The 15696-nt window shown below is 49.1% G+C and overlaps 1 protein-coding gene across 1 annotated transcript in view; it reads right to left on the bottom strand.

The window, feature by feature from the left end:
- The window catches only part of MMP20 (matrix metallopeptidase 20), a 46580-nt gene that overhangs the window by 14839 nt on the left and 16045 nt on the right, over positions 1-15696 (bottom strand). Inside the window, exons 7-8 of the mRNA XM_044260609.1 lie at positions 6758-6894; positions 5649-5805 (exon numbers count right to left, since the gene is read on the bottom strand). Of these exons, the coding sequence (XP_044116544.1) occupies positions 5649-5805; positions 6758-6894 (294 nt within the window). The remainder of the gene's footprint in view (positions 1-5648; positions 5806-6757; positions 6895-15696) is intronic.

Below are 15696 nucleotides of genomic sequence, written 5' to 3'. Positions count from 1 at the left end.
GGAAGAGGAGAAGAGCAGCAATGTTTGGAACAGAAGATCGACCACTTTCTGGAAGGTGGGACGTGCGCAGACGTGAACCTGAAGTGACGGGAAGATAGACTGTGGGGGGAGGGGCCGGCTCCGGGCAAGCGGTGGAGCAGCGGAGCACAAAACTGGAACTTTTAGAGTCTGCTCCACGGAGGGAGGGACGGCGCTGCAGAGGCCAAGCAGGGGTGAGCCCTCGGGGGCCAGTGTGGTCTCAGGACCCGCGGGGTCACAAAAAGACCGGGGGTGTCTTGAGTGTGGCAGAGCTGCCAGGTATCAGAGCAGGGAAGCCGCTGCAGAGACGGAGCTGAGGTGGGAGCTCTCAGCTCGGGGTTACCTTAAACCATGATCTGAGGCACAGTCAGACAACTGCTCTTTGAGCAGGGACCCCACAAGTGGCAGATCCGGGGAGACTCACCTTCCTTCTCTGGGAGGAGCAGCGCGGCAGGAATCTGATGGGTTTGGAGACTCCAGACAGGGCCGTGCACCAGAGACAGAAATGCTCGGTCACAGGCCAGGTTAGCTCCGAGCGTGGCCGAACACCAGGGAGACGGGAAGGATTGACGGCTTTTTTGTGAGGCCGCACTGAGGAGCGGGGCCCCAAGCTCTCGGCTCCTACGTGGCGGGAGACTGGGCGGCCGCCATCTTCATTCCCGTCCTCCACAGCGGTACGGAAAGCGATCAGGGAACAAAAGCTCCCGAGCTTGAACCTGCGCAGATCACTTAGCCTGGAGCAATTGCTCCTCCAGCAAAGACATGTGAGAATCTCGGCTACAGGCCCCTGACCCAGAAGATCAGCAAGAACATCCAGCCAAGACCAAGCTCACTGGTCAACGAGAACCAGGGAAATCCAGAGGAGGGGAAAGCAACACACAGAATTCATGGCTTTCCCCGTTACTCTTTAGTCTTGCAAAGTTAAAATTTTAAAATTTTCTTTCTTTTAAAAATTTTCCTCTTTCCTATTTTAACCAGCATCTTATCAATACCTTAAAAAATCTTTTTAATTTTCATTTTTATAGTCATATTCTATCCCATCATTGTATTTAACACTTTTTGTATATTATACACACACACACACACACACACACGTTTTTCTTTCTTTAAAATATTGGGACACAGTTTCTTCTAACAGACCAAAATATACCCCAAATCCAGTGTGTACCTCTACTCTATTCACCAGACTGATCATATTCTTTTTTTTCCCCTTTCTTTCCCCCACCTGGTTGGGGGTCTCTTCTGATTTGTTCAGTGTATAATTTTCTGGGGTCATTGCTACCATTTCAGCATTTTTTTCTCTCACTCATCTATTCTCCAGACAAAATGACAAAACAGAAAACTCACCTCAAAAAAAAAAAAAAAAGAGCAAGAGGCAGTACTGACTGCCAGGGATGTAATCAATATGGACATTAGTAAGATGTTGGAACTAGAGTTCAGAATGATGATTATAAAGAAAGTAGCTGGGCTTGAAAAAAGCATAGAAGATACTACAGAATCCCTTCCTGCAGGAAAAATAACTAAAATCTAACCCAGTTGAAATTAAAAAAGCTATTAATGAGGTGCAATAAAAAATGGGGGCTCTTATTGCTAGGATAAATGAGGCAGAAGAGAGAATTAGTGATATGGAAGACCAAATGATGGAGAATAAAGAAGCTGAGAAAAAGAAAAACAACTACTGGACCATGAGGGGAGAATTAGAGAGTTAAGAGATAGCATAAGATGAAACAGTATTAAAGTGTAACAATACAGGCCTACCTCCTGAAGCAAGAAAATCTCAAATAAACAACCCAATCTTACTCCTAAAGGAGCTGGAGGAAGAACAAGAAGTCTAAATCCAGCAGGAGGAGGGAGATAATAAAGATCAGAGCAGAAGTAAATGATAGAGACACTAAAAAAACAATAGAACAGATGCATGAAACCAGGAGCTCATTCTTTGGAAAAATGAATAAAATTAATAAATCTCTAGACAGACTTACCAAAAAGAAAAGAGAAAGAACACAAATAAATAGAATCACAAGTGAGAAAGGAGAGATCACATCCAGTGCCACAGAATTACAAACAATTCTAAGAGAGTATTATGAAAAAAAAAAAAAGCCACGCTAACACACTGGATAGCCTGGAAGAAATGGATAAACTCCGAGAAACACATAAATTACCATAACCGAAACAGGAAGAAAGGAAACTTGACCAGATGGATAGCCAGCTAAGAAACAGAATCGGTCATCAAAAATCCCCCAGTAGTCAGAAGTCCAGGACTAGAAGGCTTCACAGCGGCATTCTATTAAACATTCAAAGAAGAGTTAATACCTATGCTTCTCAAACTGTTCTAAAAAGCAGAAAAGGAAGGAAAACTTCCAAATTCATTCTATGAGGCCAGTGTTGTCAATACCAAATCAGGTAAAGATCCCACCAGGAAAGAAAATGATGATCAATATCCCCGGTGAACAGGGATGCCAAAATTCTCAATAAAATACCAGCAAGTCAAGTCCAACAGCACATTAAAATAACCATTCATCACATGGGGTTTGTTCTTGGGCTGCAAAGATGGCTTGGTAGTCTCAAACCAGTTAGTGCGGCAAACTCTATTAATAAGAGAAAGAATGGGGGCCCCTGGGGGCTCAGTGAATTAAGCCTCTACCTTTGGCTCAGGTCATGATCCCAGGGTCCTGGGATTGAGCCCCGCATCGGGCTCTCTGGTCAGCAGGGAGCCTGCTTCCCCCTCTCTCTGCCTGCTTCTATGCCTACTTGTGATCTCTGTCTGTCAAATAAATAAATAAAATCTTTTTAAAAATAAAAGAAAGGATAAGAACTATATGATCCTCTTAAAATGCGCAGAAGAAGCATTTTACAAAGTACAAGATCCATTTATGAGGAAATCCTCAACAAATTAGGGATAGAAGGAACCATACGTCAAAATCCTAAAGCCCACATATGAAAAACCCACAGCTAATAGCATCCTCAAGAGGGAAAAACAGAGAGCTTTTTCCTATAGTCAGAAACAAGACAGGGATGTTCACTCTTACTGCTCTTATTTTTTATTATTATTAAAGATATTATTTATTGATTTTAGAGGAGAGGGAAAATGGAGAGGGGGAGACGATCTGGAGAAGACCCCCTGTTGAGCAGGGAGCCCAGTGTGGGGATCAACCTCATGATTCTGAGATCAATACCTAAGCCAAAAATCAAGAGTTGGATGTTTAACTCACTGAGACACCCAGGTGCCCCTCACCACTGTGTGTAACATAGCACTGGAAGTCCTAGCCTTGGCAATTAGACGAAAACAACAACAACAAATAAAATTCATCCAGATTTGTGAGGAAGAAGTCAAACTGTCACTATTTGTAGATAACATGATACTATATATAGAAAACCCAGAAGACTCCACCAAGTGCTAGAACTAATAAATGAATTCAATAAAGTCGCAGAATGCAAAATCGGTGTACATAAATCTGTTGCATTTCTATACACCAATAATGAAGCAGCAGAAAGAGAAACTAAGGAACCCATCTCATTTTCAATAGCACCAAAACCAGTAAGACACGTTGGAATCTATCTAACCAAGAAGTTGAAAGCCCTGTGCTCTGAAAACCATGAAACACCGATGAAAGAACTTGAAGTTGACACAAGGAAATGAAAAGACACTCCATGCTCATGGATTAGAAGAGCAAATATTGTTAAAATGTCTACACAACTGAAAGCAATCTACATTAATGCAATCCCTATCCAAATACCGACAGCTTTTTTTTTTTAACAGAGCTAGAATGAACAATCCTGAAGTGTGTATGGAAGCAAAAAAGACCTCAAATAGCTAAAGTGACCTTGAAGAAGAAGGAGGAAAAAAGGAAAGCTGGAAGCGTCATAGTTCAGGACTCCAAGTTGTGTTACAGAGCCCTAGTAATGAAGACAGTATGGTATTGGCACAAAAATAGACACAGACGAGTAGAATAGAACAGAGAACCCAGAAACGAACCCACAACTCTGTATCAACTAGTCTTTGACAAAGCAGGAAAGAATTTCCAAAGGGAAAAAGACAGTCTCTTCAACAGATGGTGCTGGGAACACGGGACTGCCACGTGCAAAAGAATGAAACTGGACCATTTCCTTACACCACACACAAGAATAAATTCACAATGGATGAAAAACCTAAATGTGAGACAGGAATCCATCAACATCCTAGTGGAGAATGTAGACAGTAACCTTTTTGACATCAGAGGTGGCAACTTCTTACTAGACATGTCTTCTGAGAAAAAGGAAATTAAAGCAAAAATAAACTATTGGGACCTCATCAAAATTAAAAGCTTCTGCACAGAGAAGGAAACAATCAATAAAACTAAAAGGTAACCTATGGAATGGGAGAAGGTATTTGCAAATACTGACTAAGGATTACTATCCAAAATATATAAAGAACTTATTAAACTCAATACCTGAAAAACGAATACTCCAATGAAAAAATGGGAAGAAAACGTGAATAGACATTTTTCCAGAAAAGACATCCAGATGTCTAATAGACACATGAAAAGATGCTCATTATCACTCATCATCTGGGAAATGCAAATCAAAACCATGATGAGATACCAACTCACAGCTCTCAGAATGGCTAAAACTAACAACACGTGTTGGAGAGGATGTGGAGAAAGGGGAACCCTCTTACACTGTTGGTGGGAATGGAAAATGGTGCATCTACTGTGGAAAATAGTAGGAAGATTCCTCAAGAAGTTAAAAATTGGGGCGCCTGGGTGGCTCAGAGGGTTAAGTCTCTGCCTTCGGCTCAGGTCATGATCTCAGGGTCCTGGGATCGAGCCCCGCATTGGGCTCCCTGCTCAGTGGGGAGCCTCCTTCTCCCTCTCCCTCTGTGATCTCTTTCAAACAAATAAATACATACATAAAATCTGGAAAAAATTAAACTATTTGGCATGGTCAACTGCTTAGAATGTGTTGCTTTTACTTCTCCCTGCTGAGGTTCAGGTGAGCAAGCCCGTGGACGCGGGGTGCAGACGCGGGGGCTGCTCACCCTTCACAGGAGTCAGTTAATGCTAGAAATGCAGTGTGGGGCATGAGGGTGGCCCTGTGCACAGCGGCTGGTTGACAGATAGCCGCTTCCTGAGATCTGCAAGACGGGCAGGACAACTCTGGGTGAGGAGAGAGCACATGTTCCAGGTCGGATAAAAGGACTCAGCAATAGGGGCTTTTCCTTGCAGCAGGAAAAGACTTTTCCTTCAAAGAGCCCCACAGTCATAACCACCTCCATGTTGCACAGAACCACAGAGTGTTCTGGATGCACTGGTACCGACATAACAGGGAGTCACTTCCACCCCCTGCTGCGGCATTCACTGTGGCTGGCAACGTATTTGGGGATGCTCTGTCTACTCATGTACGCCACTGGCGGTCCCGTTAGTAGATGCGTGAAGGGTAAGGCTGTTCTTGTGCTAGAGAACTAACAGTGGGACTTGTGAATGAATGCTTCGCTTACTTGGCTGGTTTCCTATCTTAGAGACTGTGTCCACGGCAGCCTTGGGGCCCAGAGGAGTCAATGGGCCTATTGTCAAGGCACTTCGCATTCTTTTCTGCAAAAGGACTTTTTCTTCCCATTGAATACATCTGGACAATCAAAAGGAGAAAAGCCATACCTGTAGTATTCATCTCCCACAAAGAAAAGGGTCTTCTGCACGTCCTTGAGGTAGACGGCGGCATCTATCCGCTGCACATACCTCGGGAAGCCAAAATCATAAATAGTTCGAGGAGGACCCTGCATCTGGAAGCCTCTTGTTATCCAGTAGTGGGGGCCTGAAGACAGAAAGTAAAGTTCACAAACACTCAGTACCACTTGGCAATGTACTTCACTCCTGAGGATTTCTACACAGGGTCCCACATGGGAATAGTTTATGGGATGGTTGCCATGGTTATATGACAATATACAAGCTTGGATTGAGTTCAAACTACTCTGGAGGCATCTCTTAGTGATGTCCTAGCAGAACAGTAGTTTTGATACGATTGTGTCTTAAATCTCACACATTAAGTTTTCAAGATACTTTTCATGTGTGTAACCTCATCTCAGACTCGTACAGACACACGGGAGAGAAGGGGCCTGAGAGAGACAAGTGCTGTGGGTCGTCAGCCAGCACCGGCCTTGTAGCTTCCTCCCCCAGCTTCCAGAAAAAGAAGCTAAACTTGACAGGGGCCACCTACTGGGTAACCCCACTGGCCGGCCACTCTCATGTCTCTGAGCTTGCTATTACTATAATCCCTTCTCAGTCCAGGAAGAAACGAAGGCTTCGAGCAGTTAGGTAATTCCCCAGAGTCGCTCTCATGGTAAGGGGCTGGGGCCAGAGACTGACGACACCGGGCCTACCTCCCAGAGTCACGGGTTAGGGTCCCGCTGTGAGCAGGACATGGCCGCAGGGGCATCGTTCTCCTAACTGGGGTGCCATGTTGGATTTGCTGACTAGAGGCTCTCGGTGGGCTACACCATGTCACCCTGAGGGGTGGGGACAAAGTCTGTAGCCCCCTGGGCACTGTCCCTTTGCACGGTGTCTCTCTAAGGTAGAGCATTGGCTCTGAGAACATTGTGACAGTCATTGTCCCTCCTGCCACTGCTATAGAACAACAGAGCGGCGTTTCACGGCTAAGCCGAGGAAGAGTGACCAGCGCATCTCCATCATCCCTGACCAAATGCTACCAGCACTAGAGGCTCCCCACATCCCCGGCCCTTCCTGTCCCTCACGGATCTATAAGGTACCTTTGAAGAAGTAAGCGGTGCCCCTGTCGGCCACTTCGTAAGCTGCGTCCACGTTGGACATAAGCTGAGGGAAGGAGCTGGTAATGGTGCTGGGCCGGATCCCCGCCCTCACGTGAACTTGCCGACGCCAGAAGATCCTGTTGGGCAACACACAAGACCAACGGCTGATTTAGATCTTGAACCGGACGTGGACCCGTTGTCTACAAACCACAGTTCAAGGGCCTTTCCTCAATGCCTCATGCCCCTAACTTGTTTTCATAAGGAGAGCATAGGTTTTTGACCTTATTAAATAGTTATTTTCCCTTTTCATTCTTTGAGCCTCCTTGGAATCCCCTTTCCTTCATTTACTTAAGGACGTGCCTGGCATGGAAGGATGCAGCACGGAGAAAACCCGGTGTTTCACACATTTCACCCGTGCCCCTTCCCATTCCAGGTATCCCTTGATATAAATGTCCTTTTCCTTTCTACTCTTTTAAAAACTAAAATCTCATAATGATAAAATATAATCCTTGTGAATGTTTTGAATATTACCAAATATTACCAAATGTTTTGAATTAAACCAAACCTTTGTGGTTGGGAGTGCGAGTTATTCCCAATAAAGCCAGCAAGAACACTCACAATCATCAGTTATATTGAAAGTTATCTACTGAATACTTAGCTCTTGAAAGTGCTTCTCTTCCTGAAATCAAAGGCTAGCTAACAGAAAATCTGGTCCCCACCAGTTAACTCCAGTTTTGGCAACTCATCCATCCATGCATCCAAAACTATTTCCCATCAATCTGCGGCGATACCACGAGGGTATTGGGCTGAAACTCTCACTATAAATGGGGTCCCTTTTGAATTGTGGAGGTGAAACTCATTTTTTAAAATATGAGTTTACTTGACTCTGTAGAAAGTAGAATCTATATATAAAATTATTTGTGGGCAGGGAAACTGTAGTAAATTTCCACATTTAATTTTCTGGGTAGTTCGTGTAGGAACTCCTGATCCACCGCTGAATTTTCCAGTTCAGTTAATTTAACAAATATTTACAGTGCGCCTGTCAGCCGGGATGGTGGTAGACATCAAAGAAGGGACATTGAAGGAGACCCAGGTCCTGCCTCAGGGAGCGGAGCACCCAGGAGCACAGACAGGTACGTGATTAGGCTGTTTGGATCATAATCAGACAGTTAGGACTCGTCCGACACAGTCAAGTTTAGGAGGCGGACACAGAGCATACCCCACAGGAGGGAAAGTCTGCCGCATTCGGGGCTCTGGTGAAGGGGTCCCGGGTGGGGCAGTGTAAGCGGACAGTGAATTTGAAAGAGCTTCACTGAGAGATACATGGCTTCGTTTCCCACGTGGCATCAGATGCAGAAGGACAAGCACGTTGTGCTTCCGGAGATGTCATCTTGAGTTCTAACTCTGACCGGCATCTCCGAGCTTAGTCTTGCCATCTCACAGATGCAAACAGTACTTGCCGTGTCTCCTGAAGTTGTTCTGAGGATCCAAGGAGAGAAGGCACAGGAAAGTGATCCTAAACCATAAAGGGCCCTAGAGCTAGACATTGTCCGTTCTAAACATTATGATTTGCCTAGGCCTCACCCACCCGCTAACACAACCCACCACGGGGTGGCAGGCCCCGTGGCAGGTGCGCTGGCTCGCCCCACACCCTACAGGTCACAGCCTGTTCTAACACGGGTATTAACACGGGTGATACACCGGGGCTCAGGGGGACTCGCGGGCCCAGGGGTCCCCTGTTGCTCGGGGCAGACAGAGCAGCTGTCCAGATATTCCTCTCCACCCATCTGACCTCCTGGCTCCTTCCCAGCCTTGCGATCTCTGCTTTCCTGTGTTCGTAACTGGACCCCCGTCCAGTCAGATCTAGGCTTTCCTGAAGGTGCGAGCGACCGCCTTCCCCTTCTCCTTCCTCTCTGCCACCACCATGTGAGCACGGGTTTGGGGAGTCCCGCAGATTTGGGTCACAACAACAGATAAATGCATCGTGTCCATAGCTTGTCATCTGATTCTTGATAATGACGCAGTGATTGGGAACCTGAGGAGAAATCTGTAAAATGAGGCCTTTTCACTGAACTCGGTACTTGGTTCTGAAATGCTGACTCTGGTCACGTCTCCATGCTGGCTGCTGACCCCAGGCACTGAGGTGCATTTCGGGGTTCTGCCGTGGTGGGGACAAGGAGGTGGTGGCGGGCAGGGGAGGCTCTCTCTGCATCACGTCTCTGAGGAGTGTGTGGACTCCCGGGTGCTTCCTCCTCAGGCTCCTAATGCGGGGAAACAGTTGCTCTCATTTTTCCTTTAAAAATGGGCAGCGGCGCTAGGCACATGGAAACCCTATCTTTCCTGGGACGTTTGGGCTTGGCTGCCCCGAGTGACTCAGGAGAGGTTGTGGAATGTGGAGCTCCTGCAGACCCACAGGGTGCTTTGGGGACTTCTCTCACGTGGTAGAATGTAAAAGTTCTTTCCAGATCAGCCCTGACTGACACGGCAGGAATCGTGGGGACTCAGGGGAAGTGAACTGGTCACGCTCAATCAAGGGCGATTTTGAGCGCCTGGGCCGCGTTTGCTGACAGTTGTGTGTGTCACCACTGGGGGAGGTCAGGGCTGCTGGCTCCAGCGGGAAGCCAGCCAGGGGAGGCCCGTAGCGCACCCTGCACCTGGCAAGGACTGCTCGGCCTCAAAGTGCCCGCAGAGCCAAAGGCAAGGAGCCCGGGCTTAGACAGCGGTACAGCATATTAAGATGCACAAGCTGCGCACGTAAGGTAGAGATAGTTACTATCCATCACTTAGGAAAAGTTGCACAAATTCCAGAAGAAACTGTGATCCTGAACCTTTCGGCACCAACAGTGGGTAGTGGCACACAGGAAGCACAGCCGGAGGGTTTCCAGACTCGGAGCGGAGATGACAAACAAATGGGTTACGATGGACTCAAACCCTGAGGAGGGCAAGACTCTCTTCATGTGGATTTGAAACATAAATGAAAGCAGAACTGATCTGTGAGCTCGTCGGGAAGGAGCAGCTGCAGGGTGTGGGCGAACTGGTCACGGAAACAGGCGGCACTTGTCAGCGGTCAGTCACTGATCTTGATAAGGAGGACGGAACAATGGTGCGCATTGACAGTAGACGCCCACGGATGGTATGTTTAGCGGTGTGGTTTATCTCGGGCTTGCAGGAGCCAACGCTGTGCCTGGTACACAGTCAGAGCTCAATAAATACTGTTGGCTGAGTGAATGGGTGCCAGGGAGTGAGAGGAAGTCACGAGTCACTGATATTCACAGCCTCTGCGATTCTCATTCCCTTTACTCAAAGAATAGCAGCTAATTCACCTTGGGAGATGGGCTTGCTGGTAGCCTTCACCGGGGGCAGGGTCCTGATGATCCTTCTTTCTGTCCTCTGGCTTACGGGGCACCTGGCACACCTGGGGACGTGACCCTCAGTTGCCGAACTTCTGTTCTTCCTGTGTGGGACCCGACCAGCTTCACCCTGACCTGGGTAAGGAGCCTGTCACCTCCTTGTTGCTGGACCGTCGGGGGATTCAGCAGGAGCTGAGTGGGGACCTTCCTCCTTCGTTGTCTTCAACCCTTGACTCTCCTTGACTCATTTCAGGGGGAGGAAGGATCTCCTTCTGCTTTTGATGTTTGCAGTGGAATTGCTGCTTCTCTCCCATTGAGAGCTTGAAACCTGGTTTTATCATTGGGTGTGTGGCCTTGTGTGAGTCACTCAATTTTTCAGACTCAGTTTCCTTCCGTCACATAAAAGCGAGAATTCTAATTAACACGGGTGCCAATCCTTCAAAGGGTGAATTGTGACAACGTACCTGAGGGTGTCTTGTAAGCGCTCAGTCTTCTCAACAAGAACTGGTAGACACTGTAGAAACACACGTTCTCCCTCTACAGATGTATTGATTGGTGATGGATGCATCTTAGAGTTTATCAGCGGAACAAAGTTTCTTTCTGAATTTGCTCCGCTGACATGAAGTTCTCATCACTAGAAACTCTGAAGCACACTCACATCCTTGGCTGAAATGGCCTCGTCCTGGGGCTCCACTCACCAGGTCTGCGACATCAGAAGGCTTTGGAGGCTGAGAAATCAAGCATGTACCATTCACCTCACTGAGCCCTGGAAGAACACGGCTTATAGAATCAAAGACCCATGTGTAGACGGCGCTTAAAAGTCATCAGAGCCTCATGTACCACATTGTTTATCCCATGGGAGGAGCCTGTGGGTGCCCATGCCGGCACGCCATGACCTGGAAAGGGCCCCAGCCCCAGTCAGGGAGTCCAGAGGAGGTGACAGCAGATCAGGGATGGTGACACGCCTCCTGCCTCTTGGTCTGAGTTCTTATACATAACCCGGACTCAGGATAAGTAAGCACCGTGCCGCTTGCTGACTTCACGACGCAGTCTCACAACCAGAAGAGACAAGACCCCAGAAGACTGAAGGAGCATGACACCCACCTCAGTTGTGCGGGCTCTGCTCAAACCCGTGGACCCCGCAGAACGCCAGGTTCCGAAAAGTCCTGTCCGGGAGAAGGAGGGGCTGATATCCTGTCCCTCCTGCCGCACACCGCCCGCATTTCTGCTTCTCCACCAGCTCCTACTCCCGGCTCCCAACAGGTCTGGGTAGTCTCCAGGCTTGGAAACTCCTCCCAGACACGGCTGCCCGCGCCAGGTTGGTCTTTGTGGACCTTGCTGTTACTAACACGACTGCCAGGTCAGTGGTCTGCGTCACCATTTCCACCTGCTCCCTCCTTCTGCTCTCTGGCTGTTTCACTCCCCAGGCCCTGGACCCCCTCCTCATGACTCCTCTGGAAGGACACACGAAATCATCCTGGCCAGGCTGTCCCTTTGCTTCAGGCCTCGGTCTGAGGGTCCTGGCGTCCCTTTCCCTATGGGTCACATTGAAGATTCATCTATTTCTTTGAGAGAGAGAGAGAGAGAGAGAGAGAGAGCATGAGCAGGGGGAGGGGCAGAGGGAGACGGAGAACCTCAAGGTTCTCCACATGGAGCCTGGAGCCTGACTCGGGGCTCGATCCCAGAACGCTGAGATCACGACCTGAGCCGAAATGAGGAGACGCTCGCCCACCGACTGAGCCACGCCGGTGCCCTGCACTACTGATCACTTTGGAAGAAAATCCTCTCTTCCTTGACTTGTGTGGGGCTCCACTGGGGGACTCTGTCTCTGATGTCAAGGGGGTTAAAACTGCAGCGGGGGAAGAAGCACTGGAGAACGCTGAGCACAGCACACAGCATGCCGTGGGTGATTGCGAAATGTCAGTTATTACTATGAGAGCCCATTTCCAAATCTTTCCCCGGGTTCCATAGCCCGCGAAGCCTCCTGCCATGAGCATCCCCCTGAGTACCGGCGGCTTCCACAGAACCTGCTAGAATTGTCCTCAGCTTGAATGCACGTGTCTAAGCCTGAGATTTCCCGTCTGTGTCCGGCAAACCTCCTCGACATTCTTGTCTGCTGCTGTGACTCTTCCTCTCACTGTCTCCGGCACTAAATTTTCCATGTCCTGCCGGCGACTCCCCAGGGCCCTCTCCGGCCTCGTCCTCCTTTCCCACCCACGGAGTCTGACGGATGCTTTCCTCCGCCTGCTGATCGGAGGTACAGAGCAGCTCCAAGACGGGGCCGGGAGCGGCTGACAGATATTCAGAGAAGAAAACAGAATGGGGCCAGCCTAGCCAACAGGTTCGAGACGCCTCCACGCTCTAAGAACGTTCTTCTCCTTGCGGCTGTTCACCTGACCAGCAGGAGAGGGTCTGGAGCACAGGACCTGCCGTCCCTTGCTTTCCCCACAAACTCAAATGCTACCAGAGGCCTGAGTTCTTTCAAGTCGAAATGCACCTCTTGTCTTGGGCGTCCCAGGGCGGACGAGCTCTTCTGTGTGAGTGATGGGATCGGCTCTAGACCCATAAGGCTGTGTATGCTTATTCCATGTGCAAAACACGGTTACACCTTGGAGGTCTACTGCTGATGGTGATGTTCTTGATTTTGTGGGTAAAATTCAATTGGGTAAAACCCACGAGCATCTGAGAGGGGCTATGTGCTTCCCATCTTCCCTAAGGGCCTGAGGAGTGTGGGGCGGCCGTGCTATCCTCCGTCTGCTGGAAAGAATGAACGTCTGTGCCTTCAACCCACAGATCCAGGTCCCTGTCATCAGTAGATACCTGCCATTTTCAACCTGGCGTAGCGATGCCCGTTTGTCCTCAAACACAAGCCTGGAACGCATCCATGTGCTGTTCCGGGTAGCAGACAGCAGCTGTGGTCTCACGGGGACCCGGAGAGGTGCCGCACCCCATCCTGCTGTGGAAACACCCTGCGGAGATGACGCCCACACCTGGGAATGTCTCCCCCACAGGCTGCTACCGGGAACTCCTGGCCGGACCCCAAGCTCCCCCAGCCGTCTGCGGGTTGCTCTGTCGCTGTGGCTTGAAAGAAAGCTTTGTTCTCCAGCCAGACTCCACAAGCACTTTGGGAATTTTCAGTGTCCGCCGTAGGAGATGAGAGCTCTGGAGTGTGTCCTTGTGCAGAGGGAGCAGGAAATCCTGCCCCACGGAGTCCTCGTGAGGGTGTGATAACCACGTGCTCCCAGGAAAGCCCGGGGACATCGGAGCCCCTCAGTGCAGAGAAGAGGAAGTGGGGCTCGTGGGCCTGTGGGGAGTACATGGCGGACCTGGGACTCAAAGGGGGGCTCCCCTGACTCCCTGCCTCCTGCCCGTTACTACAGCCAGGCCACACGAGAAGGTGCAGCCTGAACACTCACGTCGCCGTGTCCCTCCCTCCCTTCCCACCTCTCCTGTCTGCGTCTCCTGTCCCTGTGGCTCCGTTCCTGTTTTCACCCTCCATGACGCTGGCCGTTGCTCAGACTTGGATAATAGGGTTTTTTTTTTTTTTTTACATTTTTTTCCTTTTTTAAAGAAAACAGATATAGTTGTTCATGGGGCGTCACATCTTTGACTTCCCAGTCTCCTCTGGGTCTCTTCTAAGCTCTGTGCTGCGCAGCGGCACTGGTGTCTTCTCAGGGAGGGTGCGCTCCGGGGCTGGCCTGGGCCGTGGGACAGGTGACAGCCCCACCCCTTGCATCGTGTCCCCCCGCTCTGTGCCTTGCCCGTCGCGGCCGGTCAGTGCCTACCGATTCTGTTCTGCTTCATGTTTTGGTAATAATAGAAAGGACAACAATAATCAGTAAGTCTCCATAAAAATCCTTAAAAACAAATAATGGTAAGAAACACTTCAAGCAGTTTCTAAACCATAACCTGCCGTTGGGACTGTTCGGTTCTCAGCCCTCAACACAGCTCTGGTGCTCACCGAGCCCTCGCTGTGTGCTCGGCCCAGCGTCCACTCGGGCCCCTGCTCAGTAGGAAGCGCGGCTGAAATTAAACCTCCGGAGCCTGATGCTGACACCTGGGTTCTGGGCTCTGCTCAGTCTGTTTCGGAAAAGCAGACACCAGACCACTGTTAAGATTGAGTTCACGTTCAAGCAGATGCTCCAAAGTATGGGACTGGTTGAATACGTGACGATGTATCTACTCATGGCAGAATATATGCATTTGTATAATGAATGACAAATAAAACTCACCGGCATGAAAAAATGAGCTATTGCTGAGCAAAGAGCGTTTATAAATCAGCGCATATCGTAAAATCCCATTTTTGTGGACATCCCTTGTCCCATCCTGGACTTAGACTATGTCTGTCTACACAGGAGAAAAATCTGGAAGGAAATACGTGTTGAAAAATGTGATGACTCTATTATGTGCTGAAAGCCTGTGTCCTCACCCAGTTCCTACGCTGAAGCTCTACCCCCCGGAGGGACGGGAGGGGGACACGCAGGTGGGATCAGTGGGGTGTAGCCAGGGTTAGAAGAGACCCTGGCCGTGGATCTCTGGTCTCGTGTGATGAGCATCCTTCTAAGAAGAGAGCCCCGGGAGCTTGCTCTCTCCTCCCTCGTGCACAGAGAGGCTGTGTGAGCACACAGGATGATGGCAGAGTGTTGGAACGTCTTACTCCCTTAGGTAACTGAGGTGTGCAAAGGCAAAGTGAGTGTCTCTCCTTTGTATCTCCAACCACTACCGTGGGGCTGGGCCCTCATATGGGCTCCATGACCACTCTTCCAATGAAGAAAAAGGAGTAAAAAGTATTCAGTCATGCTGTTCTTGACCTACATCTGTCTATTCTGGTGAGAGCGAATTCTGTCCCCGGCCGAGGGAGGAACGGGGATGAGTGCTGGTCTGCCTTTTCCTCCAAGGAAAGAAGTGATCCCAGCAATCAGCCATGGGCACAGCCCCCTGCTCCCTGAGAGCCAGGGGGCCCAGAGAAAAGGGGTGATCTAATGTAAATGCATGAGGTCTCTAACAAATCTGCACACGTGACCTTGACCATGACCTCATTCCACTAAGTGCATTTGTCTCACTGCAGCTGGGAAACCTGTCCAACTTGGCTTTCACCCGTGACCTCCCTTTGTCACCGAAGACCCAAGGTCAGTCTCTGCTTTCCTTCATTCAAATACAATAGTTGTAGCAGGTTTCTATTAAGTCCCTTCTACCCAGCGACAGGAAAAAATACTCGTCCAACATTAACACTCGGTCTAGCTGCTGGACCAGGCTGGTTACGGCAATCTGCACTCTCCTCCAAAATGACTTTGGAAAGATTGTCGCCTTCTTTCCCACGAGCTGGTTGATCCTAACAACAATTACTGATGATACTAACCACCGCACCCCGTATCCCTCACTTCCGCTCACAGGTGTGTTTTTAATCTGTGTTATTCATGTGCCGGGTCTGTTATTGATCATTTAAATGATGGACAAGACATCCGAAAACCAGGCGGCTTAAAGCTTGACCCTTTCCTACAACCTCATTACTGGAAGACCAGCTTCACAGGTAGGCCTTTTCTTACTGACTTCTACTCCACTGGCTTCGTTATCAAAACTGTCAACATA

This window comes from Neovison vison, chromosome 7 (genome assembly GCF_020171115.1).
Source record: "Neovison vison isolate M4711 chromosome 7, ASM_NN_V1, whole genome shotgun sequence".
Classification (NCBI taxonomy): domain Eukaryota; kingdom Metazoa; phylum Chordata; class Mammalia; order Carnivora; family Mustelidae; genus Neogale; species Neogale vison.
The sequence above is the reverse complement of the archived record's forward strand: the minus strand, read 5'-3'. Positions and strand labels throughout refer to the sequence as shown.